The following is a 20345-nucleotide window of genomic DNA, read 5'->3' as shown; positions in this document are numbered from 1 at the left end:
CTTAAGGAGAGAACAGACCATTAAGTTTCAGTGATTGTACACAGCTGGGCCTAGATGCATTCTACCCACATCAGATTGCCTTTAAACACGTTTTGAAGGCAACACAGAGCTTAGGTGGGTTTAACTGCTTTCACTTATCTCTACCACCTTCCCAATATGCCAGTTTGTGCCCATAGCTGCTTATCCTGGCACTGGGCTCCTTTGACAGGAGGAGGAGCTGTGTCTTCTGTGCACTCTTTCCTCAGGTATTTATGGACATTGCTGAGACCCCCCCCGGAGCCTTCCCCATGCCCAGCAGCCCCAGTTCTTCCAGCCCCTCCTCACAGCAGAGGTGCTCCAGACCATTTCAATGGCCCTATGATGGACTCTCTTCAATATATCCATGCCCTGCTTGTACTGAGGAACCCCTATATAGGACTCAGCACTCCAGGTGAGGTCTGACCAGTGTCAAGTGCAGGGAAAAGACAACTCTCCTGGCATTGTGGCCTGCGTTAGAAATAGTGTGGCCAGCAGGAGCAGAGTTAATCACCCCCCTGTACTCAGCACTGGTGAGGCCGCATCTCAAGTGCTGTGTTCAGTTTTGGGCCCCTCACAAGAAAGACATCAAGGCCCTGGAGTGTGTCCAGAGAAGGGCAACAAAACTGGTGAGGGTCTGCAGCACAAGTCTTATCAAGAGCAGCTGATTGTTCAGTCTGGAGAAGAGGAGGCTCAGGGGAGACCTCATTGCACTCTACAACTTCCTCAAGGGAGGTTGTGGTGAAGAGGGGTTTGGCCTCTTCTCCCAGGCAATGAGCAGGACACAGGGAAATGGCCACAAGTTGTATTCAAAGGAGGTTTAGGTTAAACATAAGGAAGAACTTTTTCTCTCAGAGTGGTCAGGCACTGGAATGGCTGCCCAGGGAGGTGTTGGAGTCGCCGTCCCTGGCAGTGTTCAAGAGGCGTCTGGATGAGGAGCTGCGAGATGTGGTTTAGTGCTTGTGGTAGCAGTGGTAATGGGAGGACAGTTGGACTAGATGATCTTGTAGGTCGTTTCCAACCTTGTGATTCTATGATTCTATGACATGCTGGGGCCACTTTGCTTAGCAGAGCCAAGAACGCTGTTGGTGTTCATAGTGGGAAACCCACATTGCTGACTCACGTTCAGCTTCATCTCTCCAGCTCCTCTCCTGCAGAGCAGCCTTCCAGCTGGGCGGCCCCAGCTGTTCTGCCAGCAGAACAACCACCCCTCGTGCCCCCACCCGTACCAGCGCAACCGCGCTCGCAGAACCAAGCACGCCTAAATCCCGCAACCAAAACAACCCCCCCACACTCTCGCGACACCTCCCCCTCCCTTTCAGTGTCTCACACATCACGTGAGGACGCGCGGGCGGGGCGAGTGACGTCAGAGGCCATATGACCGGCCGGGGCTGTCGCCTACCTCCCTAGCGCGGTGCTGCGCCACCGCCCCCCGCTCCTTGCTGCCCTTCTGCCACCGCTTCGCTCTTCCTGCCCCGCCATGGCGCGGGCGCTGCTCGCGGCCGTTCTGCTCGGTAAGGGGGAGCAGGGTGGGCAAGCGGGCGGGCGGCCGTCAGCGGTAACGCCGGGCCCGGTAGGGAGGGTAAGGGTGCACGGCGCTGAGAGGCCGCTCGCTCCTCCGTAAGGCTGCTCCCCTTATGGCTGCCGTGAGGGCAGCCTGGGGGGCCAGCGGCAACGGCAACAAGAGCAGCGCGCTTCCCAAATAGCACGGCGCCCGGGAGCGCTGTGTCGCGGACTTGGGGGTTGCGACAGCCTGGGCGGCGGGCAGCTGCGTGACTGTTGGCCGCGGCAGTTAGGCTGGGTGACACCCGACGGGTGTCGCTGAGGGGCACGGCTGCCAGCCCTGCTGCCTGCAGCCTGAGGGGCACCGAGCTGCTGCTTCGGTGAGGGAGGACTCGTCGTACGGCTCCATTAGTGGTTCGCGACTTGTTTGCGTTCCAGTCAGACTGCAGTTGTAAAGGGATGCCGCCGCCGCCGCCACTGCTGTGTTCTGGGGTTGTGATAACCCTCCTCTGATCAAATAGCAACTGCAAACATAGCTCGGTCCATTTAACCTCTTAGCATGTAATCTGTGTGCGCCTTCTGCTGTTGAAGCAACGGACAAGTTTACTTTACTACTAACAGTTTATTAACAGCCACGGCTTTATTCTGATGGATACACCGGCATCACTTCTCCCGAGGATCTTAGAACCACAGAAGCACAGAACGTCTTCAGTTGGAGGGGGCCTTAAAGCTGATGCAGTTCCAACCCTCTGCTGTGGGCAGGATCTTAAGGGAGAGCTTTGTGGCGCAAGCAGCACAGATAACATCCATTTTCCTGTGCAGGACAGAGGCTGGGGCAGCAGTAAGGAGCAGCAGGGCCTTAGTGGAGCTCGTCAGGTGTTTGCACCCCTTAGTCATCAGAGGGAACGCTGATGAGGTTAAAGCAAGATCACAGGCAGCTGAGGGATTAGCATGGGTGGGTCCAGTGGGAAAGCATTCAGCAGGGCTTTGACTTGGGGATAAGAGATTGATATCTGCTCGATTTTTTTTTATTTTTTTTTTTTCCTTTCTCCCTGCACGTTTGTTGCTCTTTCAGTTTCCTTTCACAGTGAGCAGCAGGCACTCAGCTGAATATTTCACGTGTCGGTGTTAAGCAATTCTTGATGGTTTTCCTGAGTGATAGTGAGATGGTGATATGGAGAGATCTGTGTGCTGCTGAGCACAACATGTCAGCTGTGCTGTGTGTCAGGCCCAGCAGAGCTGCTTCTGCTATGCCAGAGCACCAGTAGTTCTTGTGCCAAAAAATGGACATGGCAGAGAAAACGTTTCCAAAAAAAAAAAATCTAAGTTTAGTCAGATGTTGATTGATTCAGTGTCAGTGAGTAAATAATGTCTGAGACCCAGGGGGAAACAATGAGATAAAGGTACCATGATGCTGGCACAGGATTAGTGGTGCACAGTCCTCGTGCTCTAATTGCACAACCTTAGTCTGAAGGGGAATTTCAAACTTTGTACCAGTGTGTTTTGCTGTTTGTACTTGCATTGACTGTGCTGATTACAAGAGCTCTGGTAACCAAAGGAAGCCAAAACGCTCCTTTGGAATGGCAGCTTACAGGGAGAGAAACTTAGCTAGCAAATTATAGTTGCTAAATAATGTGGTGGTACTGTTTTCCTGAGTCTTGGGTTTGCTAGTTATATGTGACTGTGTATTGAGTGGTTTTCATGAAACGCAACTGCTTACATGTTGTGCAACTTCTGAAATGTGGCTTTATCAAACGCTGCCCTTAACTATTGTGCTTGCTTGATGGCTTCTTTGAGTGTATTGGCACAGTGTTAAGGGACCTGAATACCGTGTGGATGCCAGGTCTGTCACCACGTGATGGCTTGCTCAGTCCTGACTCTGTGCAGCTCTTCTGGCTCACAAGTCCGGGGCTCTGCCAGGTCTTGTCACACAGTTTGTCTGAGGCATGCTCCTTTCAGCTTAGCCTGGCTTGAAGATTTTACTTTTTGTATAACCTGCTTCCAGATTATTCTGTAGTGAGTAGGATGGTTTCTAATCGTGTTTGCTATGTGTCTGACTTCAAGATGCACTGCTGATGCTGCTGCACTCAGATTCAGCAGGACATCGTCTTTGCCCTCTTTGACACCTGGCAGCACTGCTGCTTGCCGGTGCTGCTTTCCAAGGGTGAGAGCAGGGGCAGTGGCCCTGCCAGAAGTGGATGGAGTTTCAGACGTGGCTCAGCATTGCATAGGGGCATGTGGCTTAGCTGCTGTTTCTCCAGTGTGGGCTTGGGCATGTGATCCTTATTTAATTATTGGGGCTGTCAGCTTTGTTGAGGGACATGTTAGCTGAGTGGTGTGACATAGCAGTGCTAGGCAGTGCAAGTGCGAAAGGAACTCACGTGAGTGCTGGGATGTCTTGCCATGGTAGTTCAGCCCTCCCGCAGGACTTGTAGCATCAGCTACTGTAGAGCTATCTCAATACTTCCTTCCTCTAGACTGTAAACCATAAGAAGCTTCATGTGACTAAGCTGGATGCAACTATCTGGCCAAACGGCAAGTGTACAGATGCAAAGTATCCTTTCTATTATAATGCTCCTGTGCTGTCATGTTTATGAAGGCAGAGGTCATTCATCCACCTGCTTGTTTGAATTGAGAAACAAGATGTCAACTGTCTTAATGTAAATCAGCAATGCTAAAAAGATAGTTTGAGATTGACTGATGAATTCACCCCTGTAAGTTGGCAGGGAGGTGTCTTTGGGACTGGATGTGGAACTCAGCAGGTGCTGTGCTGCACAAGTGCAGTTTATCCCATTCTCTGCTACAGTACTCACCCACATCCTGGAGTTGAACTCTGGTCTCTGGTCTCTCTTTTTCCATTATCTACTCTGAAGCATGTCAGAACAGCAGCTGAAGTGTGCTCAGCCTTATCTCTTCCTGTTGTTGAAACCCTGCACCCAGTCTGAGTCCATTGGTGGCAGGTAAATGCTAAATCAGAGGTTTGTTGTTTATTTCTTTTGAAGACCAGCTTGTTTTGGGAGAACCAATTCAAGCATTGAATCTGCTTTGCTTTCATTCATTCCCTGGAAACAGGAGAGTGGGTAAATACTGTGATCTTTAAAGATAAATGTATTTTTAAAGTTCTTGGTTTTTTTCCTGTACTCTCCTGAAGTTGTACAGGTCCAGGATCAAAGCAAGTGATATTGCTTGCTCTTCCAGTTGTTCAAGGTATCCTCCTGGGATTGGTGGCTACATTAGAAGGTGTGATTAGAGGAAAGAATTAACTCCTCGGGAATTCTTCCATTCTCATGTCTGGCATAGACATTACAAGTTCTGAAGAAGGAAGGTCACCGTTCTGCTCCCAAAATGGCACTGAGTTGACAGGATCCTTCCAAACCAGCAAAGGGAGTGTATTACTGGGTACTTCTGTTTGCTTCTCCAGTGAGAAATAAGCCTTCTCTGGATAAGAAGCAGCATTCTTAGCTCTTCATGTTGGTGCCCCATGAATAGCAGGTACCTGTGTCACTTCGTGCTGGGGATATGTCTGACTGAATTGGGATGGATTGCTGCCCTTTCCTCACACCCCGTAGCACAGAAATACTGAAGAAGGTTATATTTATGCAGGAGAACATGGTAGCAAGCCCCAAATTGTATAAAAGTAGTTTTGTTTTGCTGTCTTTATCAGTGGTCATTGTTTCTAGTGCACTTGGAGACAGTGAATCATTAACTATTGTAACCGAAGTCCTCTTTGCAGGCAGCCAGTGTAAACAATTGCCATTAATAATAGGTGCTTGCTTTCTTTTCTAGAGCACAACAGGTATTCATCTTTCTCCTTTAATAGGTTTCCATTATGCAGGAGAGTAGCTGAAGTGTTGCTGTGCTTGACTAACAGGATTTGAATCATGAAAAGGTTGAGACCTGAAATCATCGTGGTGTGGGCAGGAATGGGTCAAGAATCCCAGCTTTCTCTGAACTGTGTTCAGAAAGCTCAGATTCAGATTGTTCAGCTGTGCCAGATTGTTTTGCAACTGTTGTAGTTTTCAGTTTAAAGCAAACCGTGGTAGATCACTGAGACAAATTGTTACATAAGAAAGGAGGTTTCAATTTTCCTTGACTTTATTCCATCTTGGAGTGTTAATATACGCTGCTTGTTTTTTTTTTTCCTCATGTAGGAGTGTTAGATAAGGATGGATGTTGGATTTAAAGCAACGTATCAGGCTGTTTCATAAACATTTTTAGCTTCAGTCTTTCTTACATGACAGGATAACCAGAAATGAGCTCTAAAGGGAGATAATCTTACGATGTTTCAACTGAAAATACGCTGCTGGAATAAATGTAAGCAGCCCTTTTGTAGGAGCCTACTGGGACACAAAGGAAGCATCTGGACTACGTGAGGTTTCTTTCATGCAAGTGCGTTTCTGGTGATTCTTCTGCCAGATACTCATACCATTTCCAGCTGAATGAATAATGAACTTCACAAAAGTGGCTTTTTTTTTTTCTATTGAGATTCTGTGAGCTGTTGAGCTGTGGGAATCTGAAGTACTGCTGCTGCTCTGGCACAGGTAGTAGTCAAGTAGGGTGCTGTGGTCGATTGAGAAGAATTCAGAGTCCAAAGAGAAGAAGCTGGAGGTTGTGTCAGGTTTTGCACTACATATCAAACGTCAGTGTTGTTGTGAGAAGTACAAGCAATATTCCCAACTTGTAGATATGTTGTAATAAAATTGTGCGTTACTTTATGTAACTGAATAAGAAATAATCCCAGGACAGATCGATTCAGCATCAGTTTGCTTTTTTGTATTCTTGACATTTTGACTGTAGGCTCTTACTATATGTGGGCTGGCGATGATTCATGCCTTAATCACTGGTCGGCACTGAAGCAGCCTTCTCAAACTCAACAGCTGCTTTCCTCCCAAACGCCATGAGCTGCTCTGAGCTGGCTGGCTGGAGCAGAGAGTAGGCAGGAACTTCTTTCCTTCAGTGCCTTCATCTGTTCCTCTGCGCTTCTGCTAATTTCTTTGCCCTCCTGTCCCATATTCCCTCAGTCTGTTCTGTGTTCCTCTGTACTTCTGCCCCAGGAGAAAGGCTGTGCATTGTGCTGCCAGCAAAGTGCTTGCACTGGTCACCGTCCTCATGAATGCCCATGTGCTTGCAGGGGAACAGCTCGCTTCACCCCTTCATCGAGGTCAGCTTGCTGTCTCGTGCCTGACGCATGGCTTTTGTTGCTCTGACACTGCAAATCCAGCAGCTGTTGAACAGTTCTAAGGAGGCAGTGAGGCTTTATGGTTTTTGTTTCAATCTAACCACACTGGGTTTCGTATCGTGGTGTGAACTTAGCCTTGCAAAAAATCTAGTAGCTATGCAGGTGGAATGTTCTAATGTTTGCTCAGACCACTTATTGTCTATTACTTGTTGAGAATGATTTGTCAGCTGTTCATTCCCACAATCTGTGCTCCACTCAGTGCTTTCTCTGGTACCTTTGCATTGTCTTTTGTTCTCTGAATCATCTGGAACAGGTAGGACTCATATTTTCCTTTTGGTCAGCAGTGTTTCCTTAATGCTGTTTCAGTTCTTTCTTTCCACTGCATTTCTCTTTAAAACTTGTTTGTTTTGTTTGTTTGTTTCTTTTCTGCTGCATGTTACTTGTTTTTAGGTCTAAAATCACCAAACTCTTTCAGTAGCTATCAAACAAGCAATCAGCATGCATACTGGAGATGTTCATTCTGTCACATTTTCCATCGGTAGTGTTAGTTCAAGCAGTCACAGACGGCTGTTTTCTGCCTCTGTGCTGTTTTCTATGCAGTGCTAGAAAACTTCAAGAAAGTGTAAGCAGCTCTGTTCTTGGGAAAACAAGTGCTTGAGTACTGTGTAAACAGTTCCAAGTGTAAATTCAACTTGAAGGAAACTTTGCAAAGCGAAACTGCTGTGTGGAGGAGCATCAATTATTTCTAGTACTGTACTGAATTGTTTTGGTCACCTTTTTTGCGGGAGATGTATTCTTGTCCTTGGAGATGAAGGGAACTGTTGCTGAGGAAGAACAACAAGGGAAAATGCTTACTGAGTGCCAGAGAAATTGTTTCCAGTGTGTCCTTACAACTGAAGCGCTTTCTATGTGTGCTGACGACCTTAGTGGCCTTTCATGATAGTTACAGCGTCAGTGGATAAAGGAAGAGTAACTGATGTCATCTACCTGGACTTGTGTGAGGTGTTGACATTGTCCTGCATGACATCCTGGTCACCAAATTGGAGAAAAAGGGATGTGGTAGATGGAGCACTGGCTGGATAAGGACTTGGCTGGATGGTCACACTCAGAGTTACAGTCAATGTCTCGATGCCCAAGCGGAGACAGGTGATGAGTGGTGTTTCTCAGGGATCTGTGCTGGGACTGGTGTTATTAAATATCTTTGTAGGTGACATGGCAGTGAAATTGAGTGAACCCTTAGCAAGTTTGCAGCTGGCACCAAGCTCTGGGTGATGCAGTTGATGCTAGAGGGAAGGGATGCTATCCAGAGGGGCGTGGACAGATTTGAGAAGTGGGCCCATGCCAACCTTATGAAGTTCAGCAAGGCCAAGTGCAAGGTCCTGCACCTGCGTTGGGGCAATCCCATGCACAGACACAGGTTCGGTGGAGAATGACTTGAGAGCAGCTCTGAGGAGAAGGATTTAGGGGTGTCAGTTGATGAAAGATTCAACTTGAGCCAGCAGTGTGCACTTGCCCCCCAAGGCCAATCACATCCTGGATTGCATCAAGAGAAATGTGACCAGCAGGTCAAGGGAGGTGATTCTGCCCCTCTGCTCTTGTGAGACTCCACCTCGGAAATGGCTTTAAACTGGAAGAGGGTGGATTTAGACCAGATGTTAGGAAGGAACTCTTTAAAATGAGGGTGGTGAGACACTGGAACAGGTTGCCCAGTGAGGCTGTGGATGCCCCTTGCCTGGAAGCATTCACGTACAGCCTGGACGGGGCTGTGAGCAACCTGGTCTAGAGGGAGGTGTCCCTGCCATAACAGAGGGGTGGAATTATAGGTGGTTTAAAGGTCCCTTCCAACCTAAACCATTCTATGATTCTGCCCTGTCTAGATGATAAAAGCCCAGTTTGTCCTGATTGCCATAATGCTATTGTATGCACTGTAGTCCTGTAGCAAAAAGTTTTCAGGTTGTGATTTGCTTTTTTAGAAACCTCTTGAGAATGGGAAAGCCAGCTAATGGATAATCCCTATGCTGGATCTTTTTGCTGTGTCAGCAGTTGAATGGATTAGCATGTTTGACTCTTTAAAGCTTATTTGTGATAAATGGAGTGGTTTGTCTTACAGCTGCTTTTTTTTCAGGTTTTCTGCGAGGTGACAAAGCACTAGCAGAAAACAGTGCAGGTGTGGTGAGGTTTGTTTTGGGTGTGTGGGGGCAATCAGGAACGTGAAGAAAAAGCTCTGCAGTGAAGAGCTTTGAGCAGGTGCAGTTGAGCACAGAAGGAACACTGTCCATGGGGCTTTTAGTGCAAATGAAGTTGAGGATAACCAGCACTCCGCTGGTACACGTGCCCCAGGTGAAGGTCATCAGTGGCAGCCTGTGCAAAAGTCCCTCCTGCTGTCAGAGGATGATCCCATGCTCCTCCAACCACACAGTCCTTCCCTGCACAGGCAGTAGTAGCGTGTGAGGCTCCAAGCAGAGGAGAAGCCCTGCCTTAGTCAGCAGCTCTACCTGAGATTAGCTTAAAGGCAGGAAACTGTGACCTCTGTCTGTGTCAAGGTCTTGGCCCCCAGCTTTCTCTCAAGTGCAGGGAGTGTGATGGCAGACAGGAGAGGCTTTCCTGGCAAAAGGAGCACTCTCCATCATGCTGCCTTTGGCAGTGCCTCCCAAACATTTGCAGTCAGTCCAAGCCCACTAACTAGTGCATTCAGCATGTGTGCAGCTGAGTGTCTTGGTGCAGAGGGAAGAGAGGATTTTTGAGGGGTGGCTGAGCAGTACAGGGCTGCAGGACCTCATGTGTTAAGTTGGTTCTGGCTGAAGCTTGCAAAACAGCTGCTGTGCAGGGTGAACATGGAGTTGCTGCCTTGAGCAGCATGACTGATGGACTTGTTACAAGCTTTTCTTATGCTTTGAGGATCCAGCATGTCAACAGCTTTGGTCTGGGCAGCTTTGTCTTTTATAAATGGGGTGTTAAATATGTTCTCTTGGTTATTGATGCTGAGGCTGCTATGGAAACTTAGTCGTTACAGTCTGTAAATGCAACTGCTGTTCAGGATGTGTCTTCAAAATGGAGTTGTACATGCTTACCTTTGCTTGGATTGAAAAATTAAATCTTATGTGACCCCATATACTTGTCCCTCTTACAGGCTTTTTACAGGCTTCCTCTTCATTTGATGTGAGAGATTCAACAGGCAAAGTCTGCATAATTGCTAACCTGACAGTAGCCTTCTCAGTGGAATACAAAAGCAATGGGCAAAAGCAGGTAATGGGAGGCATCTCCCTTCTTGTGTGTGTAGTTTGTACCATGTGTGGGGTCTTTTTGTGAGTGTGCACTACTGAAACTTTGAACAAATATTTAAGCTTGAAAAACTACTTCTGCAAACGTTCCCCTCTTCCAGTCATGTTGCATCAACTTCTTTATTACTGATGTTTCCTGTAATTGAAGTACAGGCTGCCTGAAATTACCACAATAAGAAGTGTGGAACTCAGACTGAAATTCCACACAAGTCCTATTGGTAAATGAAATGATTTTCATCGTAACTGTAAATGAAAGCAAATGCTACCAGTTTTTTTAGTTGTGAATGTGATCATCGTGAGTTACTTGGATTGACTAAATCTGAAGTGAAATGGCCACTAGCAAGGAGCTTTCAAACTCTGAAACCTGTGATCTGCTCCCTTAGCTGGTCTCTGTAGGTTCCAGTATGTCTGCAGGCTTGCAGTCTACTAACGAAGTTAAACTGAAAAGTTAAGAATCTTTATTTGCAAATACTCAGCTTTTCAATTTACTGACTCTGGCATCTTTACTACTAGGCAGGAATCGCTGGTTATTTATAATCCTATTGAGGATGTGTGTTTTAAGGCTCTCCTGTTGAAATTTTTTCCTAGTTGTCAAGTTAATATGAAATTAAAACATCCACTGCTCTGCCAGTGTTGATACTTTCTGTAAGTGATTTGAGCTATGTAGTCCATTTTTCAGCACTGATGGTCTGAAATCCTGCTGATGGTGCTGTACAAGTTTGCATTCAGAAGTAACTGCTTTCATAACAGGCTTTGGCTGTTTCTTGTTAAGCCATAAACTCAAACTTTCCAGTGAATGCTGTTTGTCTTCAGGTGTCAAGTTACTTTGCCAATATGTATTAAACTCAGAGAATTATATCCAAACTGCATAGACTGCCATTTGCTTTTGTTCTTTCTCAGTCACGCTACAGGAAGCAAAACTTAAAACTCTCCCATCTTTCACGTGTCCAGAATTTGCAATTTGATTTACCTGGTGTGGGTGCACCTGCAAATTCATTGGCTTAGCTTAAGGGGGGAAGTCTAAGAGGTGATGTGAGGATGTACAGTTTTTTGTCCTCAAATTTCAGAGAGCATGATTCTTAGAAATCTGAGTGCCATTAATACGCTACTTGCTATATATTATATAAGTAAGTAGTAAGTAGACACCTTATGATATATGTATGTGAAAGTCACTTGTATGTTTTGTAGCAGGTTATTTGAAAGGCAGTAAGGAAAAGCTGTAATGTTGTCCCTTCTGTGTGTTCTGTTTTCTTGCCCCACAGTTTGCACATTTCTTTCTTCCCCAAAATGCCACATCACAGTCACACAGCTCGTGTGGTGAAGGTAACGCATCTCATCCCATTCTAGCATTGAGTTTTGGAGCAGGACACTTGATAAGTCTGAATTTCTCAAAAACTCTGGATGAGTACCAAGTAGAAGAGCTGACTTTCCACTACAATCTATCTGATGAAACTTTATTCCCTAATGCATCTGAAGGTAAAATGAAAACTTCCTGTTCTTATTATGTCACCCTTGCAGATGCAATACTGATTTGTTTCCATAAAAACTGTTACATACTAATGCCATGTGATCTTTTCACAGGAAGAGTGATGGAAGTGACACACAAATCTGTTATTCAGGCCCGTATTGGCACAGAATACAGATGCATCAACTCCAAGTACATCCATATGAGGCATGTGAACGTTACTTTCAGCAATGTTACTTTGGAAGCCTATCCCACAAATGGCACTTTTAGTACAAACAGTAGGTATCTCATAACAGAAACTTGTACTTGGTGGGCTAATATTTCTAGTAGTAGGTGTTACTTTTGAGTCTTGATTCTACCTATTTAGGCAGCTGTTGACTTGAAGCTGATAGCAGAATCTGCTGAAATGAATAAACTTGCTTCAGGTTTCCTGTGGGTGTGTCAATGTTCATGGCTTACAGATCCAAGCACTGTGCTTCTGGGAGTTCTGTGCAGGCATCAGGGAACATTTCTCCTTGCCTTCAGGCTGTAAACACCTGCTGCTATAGGAGGTCAGCTGGGCACGTGGCCCAGATCCTGGTTTGGAGAGCATCTCATCCCTTTGAAGAGTTACTGTTTACCCAAGTAATGTGAACTGGTTACTGTGTGCCCTGGGGAAGATAGGTGGTAGAGGACAGCTGTGAGTTGGTCTGTAGGGAGAGGGTATCTAAAACTTCCTGTAGATGGGTTTATACAAGTTGTGAAAATGTTATGTCAGCCACAGTCCCCAAAGACTTTTTGTCCCGATTTGCTTGTATTAAAAAGCGTTACAGAATTTCATTTCTGTAATGAATAGAAAACAGGCTACTTCACAGTGTGTTCGTGCTCTGTTTTTGTGGCAGCGTTCTTCAGTTTACAAGGCTCTTGTTGCCCGTGGTATTTTAGGGAGCAGTAAGTCTTTTAGGGCAAGTAAGAAGCCTTCATCTTCTCAAGGTAGCTTGGAACTCTTCTTTCCTATGCTGCTAATCCCATTTGTGCACTTGTGAAGTTGAAGGAATCTTAAAACCAGAGTAGTCAGTGCTGGCATACAGTGATGCATTGAACAAGTGCCTTCTACCAGGAGTATTTGTACTTTGTCCCATCTCTGCAAAATACTTGGCCTGATGCATGGTAATACTGGAGTTGACTTTTTTTATGGCTGTCTCACGTTACTGAGTTGGTTTCCAACATGTATCCTTTCCTCAATCAGAATTTTCCCTTCAGTGAGCTCGTCTGCAGCACAACTGTGGGCATGTTTGTAATTTAAAAAATATGGTTTCTATTACTCCAGTCTTCAGAACAATCCAATTTTAAGTGTCTTGGTGCAGTTATCCAGGCATACTGGGTAAGCATGTGAGCAGTTACAAGTAGGCTTCAACAAGAGCCATGATGTTGGGAAAAGCTACTTCTTAACTTCGCAAAACTTCAATAAAATCTCCTCACTGCCTATTTGACACCACCTTTTTATTGTCTATTCTTACAGTCCTTCAGTTAAACTGCAAAGCAATACTGTATTATCTTGGGTGGGTGTTCCTTATGGAACACAAGTTCATCTACATCTGCCTTACTAGTTCATTTTCTCTCTTTTTCTTTTTAAGCTTTTTTCTGTCTGGTGGTATCACTGTCGATGAAACCATCGATGTTTGGCAATATGATCTCATCATCTGGTGATACTGTTTGGTTTTAATTCATGCTACTGGTTTTGGGGTGTGTTTTTTTTTTTTTTTTTTCCCCCACTTCCACATTACTGTAATCCACATTGCCATGCTCAGCTTTTTCTTTTTAATTAATATCTTCCTTTATTTTCTTCTAATTTCTTGAGACTGCACACAGTACTTTTGTAGTTTTTCCATTCGTACTGCATCATGAGCTATCTCCATTGCTTATTTCTAATTCAGACAGTTAAAGAGTTCTTTATCATTTTTGTCTCGATCCTGAAAACAACTTGTTCTCTCCAGGTCAGTTCCTTCTTTCCACTCTCAGGCTTGTGACTTCCCCATGCCTTTTGGCAGCTCATTATTGATCAACTTGCAACCTTGAATTCTCCTTTAGCTTTCTTTTTTTTTTTTGTTTTATTAACAGTTCTTTCATTAGTTCTTTCATTCCTGCTAGTGATCTGAGCAGTGATCACTGAAAGGAAGTACAGTCAGTAGTCAGTGCATCTGTAATAGTAGTAGTTATTTCTGGCAGCGTATCTCCAAGTTAATGACTGAGGTTGCTGCACTGATTCTCAGCTCTGAAGAAAGAGAGCTTTAATTTTATCTGTCGGTAGAATTGTCAGCTGCTTTCCTGTAACTGTCAGAAAAAGACAAGAGCATTTTGCCTGCACATCTGTTTTGTAGAGCTAGTAGGAGCTGTGTTGTAAGTTCAGTAAAAAACACTATATCAAAATTCCACCTAGAGCAAACTACCACTTGAAGTCCGTGTCTGCCAAGTTTAGTAAGAGGCTGTATATGTTGAGGCTTTGCAGACAGTAGGAAATTGTCCACTGAAGTAGCATTTAAACTGGCTGCCTGGTTTATTTGGACATCACCACATTCTGGGGCCTGAACAGTATCCGATGAACTGACAGAAGGTGGGGTCACTCCTCCATTCATCCTTCTCTCTGCTCTTCTCTGTTTCCAGAAATGGAGTAGAAAGTGGAGTAGGAAATAGAGTTGTTCTGTGATGGAGTTTGTGTGAGTTCACAAGATGTAATTAGGCTGTGTTTAGAGTCATAATGAAATGCTAAGTTGCTTTTAAGTACAGAGGCTATTCATTACTTATCCATTATCTGCAAGATAGGTATGGACTGTGAGGCTGTTGCAGTTACTGACATCCTTACAAAGTTGCAAGTTGTTCTCCCTAAAACAGGGGAATGACCTTGACTTGGAAGTCAGGGAAGCCTGTGCTACAGTAATGTCATTGCTATGACTTTTGGTTTTGGCTTAGATCCTCAATGCAGGAAGCTTTTTGGCTATCCACAAGCTCAGTTCCTGCTGCCAGGTATTTGTGAATACTCTGGCAAATGAAGCCACTGTTCTGCCTCTCTCCTTTTACTGTGGAAGCTTATGCTGAAGCTGGATGAGAAGTCAGGCAGTCATCTTCACTCAGCCATGCACTTCAGGTGGTAGGTAGCTGTAAATACAAGAGTGCAGGGAAGGTGGATGTGAGACCCAAATGGAAAGGATAGAGGAGAGCCCTTGCCATCAGAACCAGTGTCATGCAATTACATTGGAGATGGAAGTGTCACAGCTTTGCTGTGATGTCAAGTGAGAACTTGACAGGTCCAGTATGGTATTTCTTATGTTACTGTGAGTATTGACACAATGAAAGAAGTAGGGTTCTCGTGACTTGGTAGCATACAGAGGGAAATGAGAACATCACTGCCCTGGGAGACTGCTTTTGATGCTAGGCATGAGAATTACTCCTGTGCTTCTGACACACGGCTGCCTAGCATGTCCAACAGGGGGAGTCATTAAAGCCTTGCAGTGAGCAGACAGCAGGAGTGCTGGCTCTGTCAACATGGAATCTCTTGTTTGTACTGATTTGATTGTGAAGTAAAATGATAGAAATGAATAAAACAGATGCAGGCACCGTGAACTTCTGTAAATAAAAGCAGAGGTATTATTTTCATATGCTAGGTTTTAAGAGATTCTTAAACTTTGAAACAGAGTTCAAGTAATGTTTTTGTTATTGTTTGTCACCTTTTATTACCTTTTGTTAGGAAAAGCTACTTGAAATTGTCCTCCTTTTCCTTGAGGATGAGAAAAGCAGATAATCCTGTAACTGTTTGGTGGTGACTGTATGTTTTCCTTTCTTTCCAGAGACAGAATGTAGTGAAGATATGGTCTCTACTACCACTGTAGCACCAACAACTCCAAAACATGCTACTAGCCACGTTCCAGTAACTAGCCCAGCACCAACTGCAGCACCCTCAAATCCTGCAGTTGGTAAATACAACGTGACTGGTGCAAATGGAACCTGTGTCCTTGCCTCCATGGGGTTACAACTTAACATCACCTATCTGAAAAAAGATGAGAAGGTACATTTTTCTTCAAAACCTTCAGATTCTTTAGAGAAGACTTGCCAAATTATTACAGGGTATTTCTTTTCCATAAAACATATTTATTTTTGTTTGTTTCTTCATATTCATCCATGATTGCCCTCTATTTGAATTGCTTAGCTTGGCTTACGCTTGGGTCTGGTTAAACTCAGTAGTGCTGGAAGAGGTCATTTAAAGATTTTTTTTTTCTTCAGTAAGAGTACTAAACTTGTCTGTCAAATCCAGTTTAGTGTACATGGCCATTCCACGGGAACAGTAAAAATGATAAAAATATGACTAGCTGGATCCTATATCAAAGATTCCATCTAAACAAGGCTTCTGAACTGTGAAATACAAGAATTCAGCCTGAGGTGCCTAAGTGAAACAGTGAAGCAATGTTAGAAGGGAACATAATTGCCATTGTAAAACAAGACAGAGTTGACAAAATTTTAGGGGACCCAGAACCACCTGAAAATTACTTCTTTAACTTGCAGCTGATACCAGCAGAATATTTGACTCAACTGTAATGATGTAATCTAGCGGATGGCAGCCCTGCCCACAGGGTCCAGTGTTGGAACTGGATGGACTTTGGGGTCTCTTCCAGCACAAGCCGTTCTATGATTCAGAGTTACTTAATTTCAAGAACTAATTTAATTTCAGTGGTGAAAGTGCTGCATGGATTGCATAAGTTGCAGCCTTGGGGTAGGCTCCTTGATTCCACTGGTGTTACAAGGCCTGGCTTGCCAGCCTTGTATACAAACCTGTTTCCCATTAGCCAGTAAGGCAAAGTTATGAACCACAATCCCAGGGGTTGCTGAAGGCCTTGATAGGAAACAACAACAACCAAGGCTCAGTAAACCTACATGTTTACTGTACAGAGCTTCTGTTGTGAGCTTGTTCTCCATATCCTGTGGCTTTAATCTGAGTTGCTGTTGGGTGTCATGGGCAAACAAATGAAGGCTGCAAATTTAAGTTGGATCCCAGCTGATGTGTGGCTGTACAGTAGATAGCTATGTTGGTAACTGTGTTTAAGCCATGTGGTGCCACGTTCCCTGAGCTGCTTCCCGTTGCATGGCATTCTGACACAGCTGGACTGGCTGATAGCTGATCTATCAACCAGTGAGGAGGTGGTAACAATGATTTTTCCAAAGTCACGAGAGGTTTAGCTAATGTCTAAGAGCTGCTGCTGATTTGTTTGGTTGTTCAGCAAGTGCATTTAACGTGTAGTTGTCTGCAGATGCAGGACAGTATCAAATCATTTACTGTGAGCAAAACTAAAGCATTTTGTGCAGAAGTGACTTGCAGGGTGACAACTTTTAATGGCAGCATTTTGTAGCTTGTTGCTCCCACTGTAGTGGTGGTAACTAATGTTTCTCTGTGCTGCTAGGAGCAAAGAAGTTTAGCGTGGAGAAAGCAGCAGTTGGGGCTGGGGGGAGCTTCAGCAAGAATGCAGATATGCCTGCTGTTCTTTCTCTGTGCCAGCCCTGTAGCACAAATTATCTCAGGTGTAACTTAGATGCATATCTGCCCTTTTGCCCTTAAAGCATGTAGGTCAGTATAGCATTGTATACATGTGAGTGCAGGCAAACTAGAAGTTTCCTGATGATGTAGTGGTGTGCTAGTTTCTTAAAGAATAGATACTATGATCGGTCCTCTTTTCCCATAGATGGGGTTGGACCTGCTGAATTTTATACCACATAATACAAATGCTTCTGGAACATGTGACAATACATCTGCCTTCTTGAGTCTGGCTTTTGAGAAAACAAAGATCACCTTCCACTTTGTATTGGTAAGGATCTCTAAACAAAGCACGTCAGATCTCTGCAGTATTTCTGATGTGGACATATTAACCTGGGCAATTACTATAGCAAAAAGCTCCAATTATGGGAGGGGGAATGAGTAACGACTTTGGTTTTAATACTATGATAGAAGAGATTTAATTCTTAGTAACTCTTATAAGGAAAGAATGTACAGACATTCTGCTTGGATCAGGAATTTCTGTCCTTTGGATTGATGAGCCTGTAAAGGCTTTTTTACCCAAGCTGGGAACCGTTCTGGTGTAGCAGAGGAATAGCCTCACACAACAAAGGTTGGGTTGAACAGCATTACTTTCAATGAAAACTACTGGTGTCTTCTTCTTTGTTTAAAAGAATGCAAGTAGTGAGAAATTCTTCCTGCAAGGTGTGAATGTCAGCACAACTCTGCCTTCTGAAGCAAAAGGTAGGGACTTTTTAAGTGTATTTTCAGTGACCGCTTCCTTAAATATTAAGGGCTGCCTGCATCAAGGAACACATTAGGAATGCTGGGGAGGGATGTCTTTTGAATTTAAAGCTCAGTGAGCTCCCAGCTTCTGCTTTTCAGGATTCTTTAATAGGACTTTCTCTTACACAGCTCCAATGTTTGAAGCATCAAATGACAGCATGAGTGAACTGAGAGCTACGGTGGGGAATTCCTACAAATGCAGTGCAGAGGAGAATCTCCAGGTCACAGACAAAGCCCTTGTCAATGTATTTAATGTTCAGGTCCAGGCTTTCAAGGTTGATGGAGACAAGTTTGGGACAGGTAAGAGGTTTGTATTTTGATACGCGGGTGGAGGGAACTGCAATCTATGAGAAGCCCTGAGTCTGTAGTCAAGGAAGAAGGTGCTATGCTTAGTCTGTGTGCTGTACTGCAGGTGCTGTGGGGGTTGATAAGGTGTTTGAATTGAGGCTAGTGTGACAAGTCTGTAAAAAGCAGCTTTGGAATAACTGGGACTCGTTATAACGAGTTAAGGAGGAGCACTAATGGACCTTCCTAACAGTGCTCAGACAGTTGTGTGAGAGGGGAAAAGGTCTGGGAAGTTCCTTGGTGCTCTGCTTAGTGCTGTTCTTTGTGACTGTGGTTAAAAGAAACAACTGGAGGTAGGTGTCTGCCTGGACTGGTGCCTAACGTAACTCTTTCTCTCTCTTCAGTGGAAGAATGTCAGCTGGATGAAAACAACATGCTGATCCCTATAATAGTTGGTGCAGCCCTTGCTGGTCTGGTTCTAATTGTCCTGATTGCTTACTTGATTGGCAGAAAGAGGAGCCACGCTGGGTACCAGACAATTTAATGACTTGCACTAAATTCCAGTGTAGGTGAAAAGCAATTGCAAGAAGCTGGAAAAACAAACAAACAAACCACCCCTATCTCTCCCCAAGCTAAGATCGATATCGTAAGGGAACACCTTATCTTGCAAATTGCTTCTAAAAGTCTGCTTTATTAAATGTGAAATCATCTTGCAGCATTTAACTATGCACAAAAATAACTTCTGAAAATTCTGGTGTTTAATTTTGCTAACTAGTTGAAATATTTACCCACTTAGAAACAAGCTAAAAGTTTTTGGGTTTTTTTTTTTTTAAAGGATGATTTTTTTTTTTTTTAATTGGAAGGTAAAGTCAGCATAAAGATGCTGGAAAGAGATGCAACTAATCTACATTGACTCAATTTCAGAGCTCTTAACAAAGGGAAAACATTCACGATCGGCACTGCTGCCATCCAGGGATGATAACAATACTGATGGTGCATTGACAGGAATTCAGTAACAACTGACAAAATCGAAATTGATCTAAACCCCACCTCATCTCTAGGGTGTGTATTTTGTATTACTAAGCTTTAAACACGATGCCTGGCATATGCAGGGTGTGAACAACGCAATACTCAGCCCTTGCAGGAACTCTGTGCGATTGGACAGCTCCCCTGTTTGATATTTCTGATGCTCTGCCAGCTCCTTAGGAGCTGGTCCTTTTTTAAAATGGGTGTTATTTTTATTTACATTTTTTTGTAAAGTGATTTCAGTCTCTTCTGTTGGAAGGTCCAGAGAGATCCTGTTACTGCACACGTGTACAATATAGGTCTCAATCTGCTGATTCTCTTGCTTTAAACTTGGCTGGGGGGTTGTACACTTTAAGGATCAGTTCTTATGTATGCATTGCCTGTAACAATGCTAATAAAGACACTTTTTTTCTGTATACCCTTGCGTTGCTCGTCAGTTTCCAAAACACAGTTGGCCACTTGATGTGTGCATGGTCTTGGTTTGGCTCTACTTCTGGAGCTCTGAGTCATGCTTAGTGTGGGATTGTTAAACCAGAGCTTTGTCCCTCCTTCTCTGTCACCAACCTGTATACAGTGGTTTGAAATGGCACTTCCTGCTGTTGTGGAGGTCGTCCTTGGCAACGGGGAAGGCTGCTGCATATCAGTAAGCTGGGGCCCAGAGAGGATGATGCTTACATGAAATTGTAGCTTGCTGAGAGACATCAGCACAAAGGCCTGCCCTGCTCAGCACTGCTTTCTGAAAATGGTGCTAGGATACTCATACAAGCGCTCCCTGTGAAGCCAGCTTCTTACCACCTGCTGGGATGTGTGCCTGCTCAGGTTTTGGTATGTTGAACTGTATTCAGAATGACACCTTTCCCTTTAAAGCAGGAAGGTGAGGGAAAGGATGTGGCCACGAGAGGGCTCTGTGGGGACAGAGCCATTCAGCAGGGGCAGGGCTGCTGCTTTGCTTCTTCCTGCTAGGAGATAGAAGGATGCTTGGACTTGCGTTCAAGTATGGCTTTGGAGCTGGCTGCTGCTTTGTCCTGTTAAGAAGGAAGTCTGTTGACAGCTGGCTGGGCAAGTGCAGCCTTCCCAAGGGCACAGCTATGTGAGGATAGAGCATCTGTAGCGTAACCTTAGAATAAAGCAGCGGTGTGGAACAAAGTAGAAGTGCAGTGTCTGCCTACAGCCTCCCCTACACAGAGTGAGAAATGTTACTTCTTCCACATTTGAGTCAAATGTTTTTTTATGTGCTGTGCCCTTGAAGCTTTTGAGCCAGAAAACCTTTATGAGTATACAAAACAC

The 20345-nt window shown here is 44.6% G+C and overlaps 2 protein-coding genes across 2 annotated transcripts in view; one reads left to right on the top strand and one right to left on the bottom strand.

The window, feature by feature from the left end:
* ADPRHL1 (ADP-ribosylhydrolase like 1) overlaps window positions 1-20345 on the bottom strand; it is a 400125-nt gene that overhangs the window by 305080 nt on the left and 74700 nt on the right. The gene's annotated exons all lie outside the window — the stretch shown is intronic.
* LAMP1 (lysosomal associated membrane protein 1) lies at window positions 1387-19474 on the top strand. The gene is made up of 9 exons (XM_052664397.1): window positions 1387-1529; window positions 9828-9943; window positions 11241-11454; window positions 11560-11721; window positions 15268-15485; window positions 17152-17274; window positions 17636-17705; window positions 17877-18047; window positions 18437-19474. The coding sequence occupies exons 1-9, from the start codon at window positions 1496-1498 to the stop codon at window positions 18574-18576; spliced, it is 1248 nt and encodes a 415-aa protein (XP_052520357.1). The 5' UTR covers window positions 1387-1495; the 3' UTR covers window positions 18577-19474.

Source organism: Tympanuchus pallidicinctus, unplaced genomic scaffold, assembly GCF_026119805.1.
Source record: "Tympanuchus pallidicinctus isolate F22 unplaced genomic scaffold, pur_lepc_1.0 scaffold6, whole genome shotgun sequence".
NCBI lineage: Eukaryota > Metazoa > Chordata > Aves > Galliformes > Phasianidae > Tympanuchus > Tympanuchus pallidicinctus.
This window is presented reverse-complemented; position numbering and strand designations above follow the sequence as displayed.

Excerpts from the sequence above, each read along its gene's own strand:
- LAMP1 (XM_052664397.1), top strand. The coding sequence starts at position 1,496 with ATGGCGCGGGCGCTGCTCGCGGCCGTTCTGCTCG. Across the intron at positions 1,530-9,827 it reads GCTCGCGGCCGTTCTGCTCG|GCTTTTTACAGGCTTCCTCT; the intron begins GTAAGGGGGAGC and ends TCCCTCTTACAG. Across the intron at positions 18,048-18,436 it reads TGGAGACAAGTTTGGGACAG|TGGAAGAATGTCAGCTGGAT; the intron begins GTAAGAGGTTTG and ends CTCTCTCTTCAG.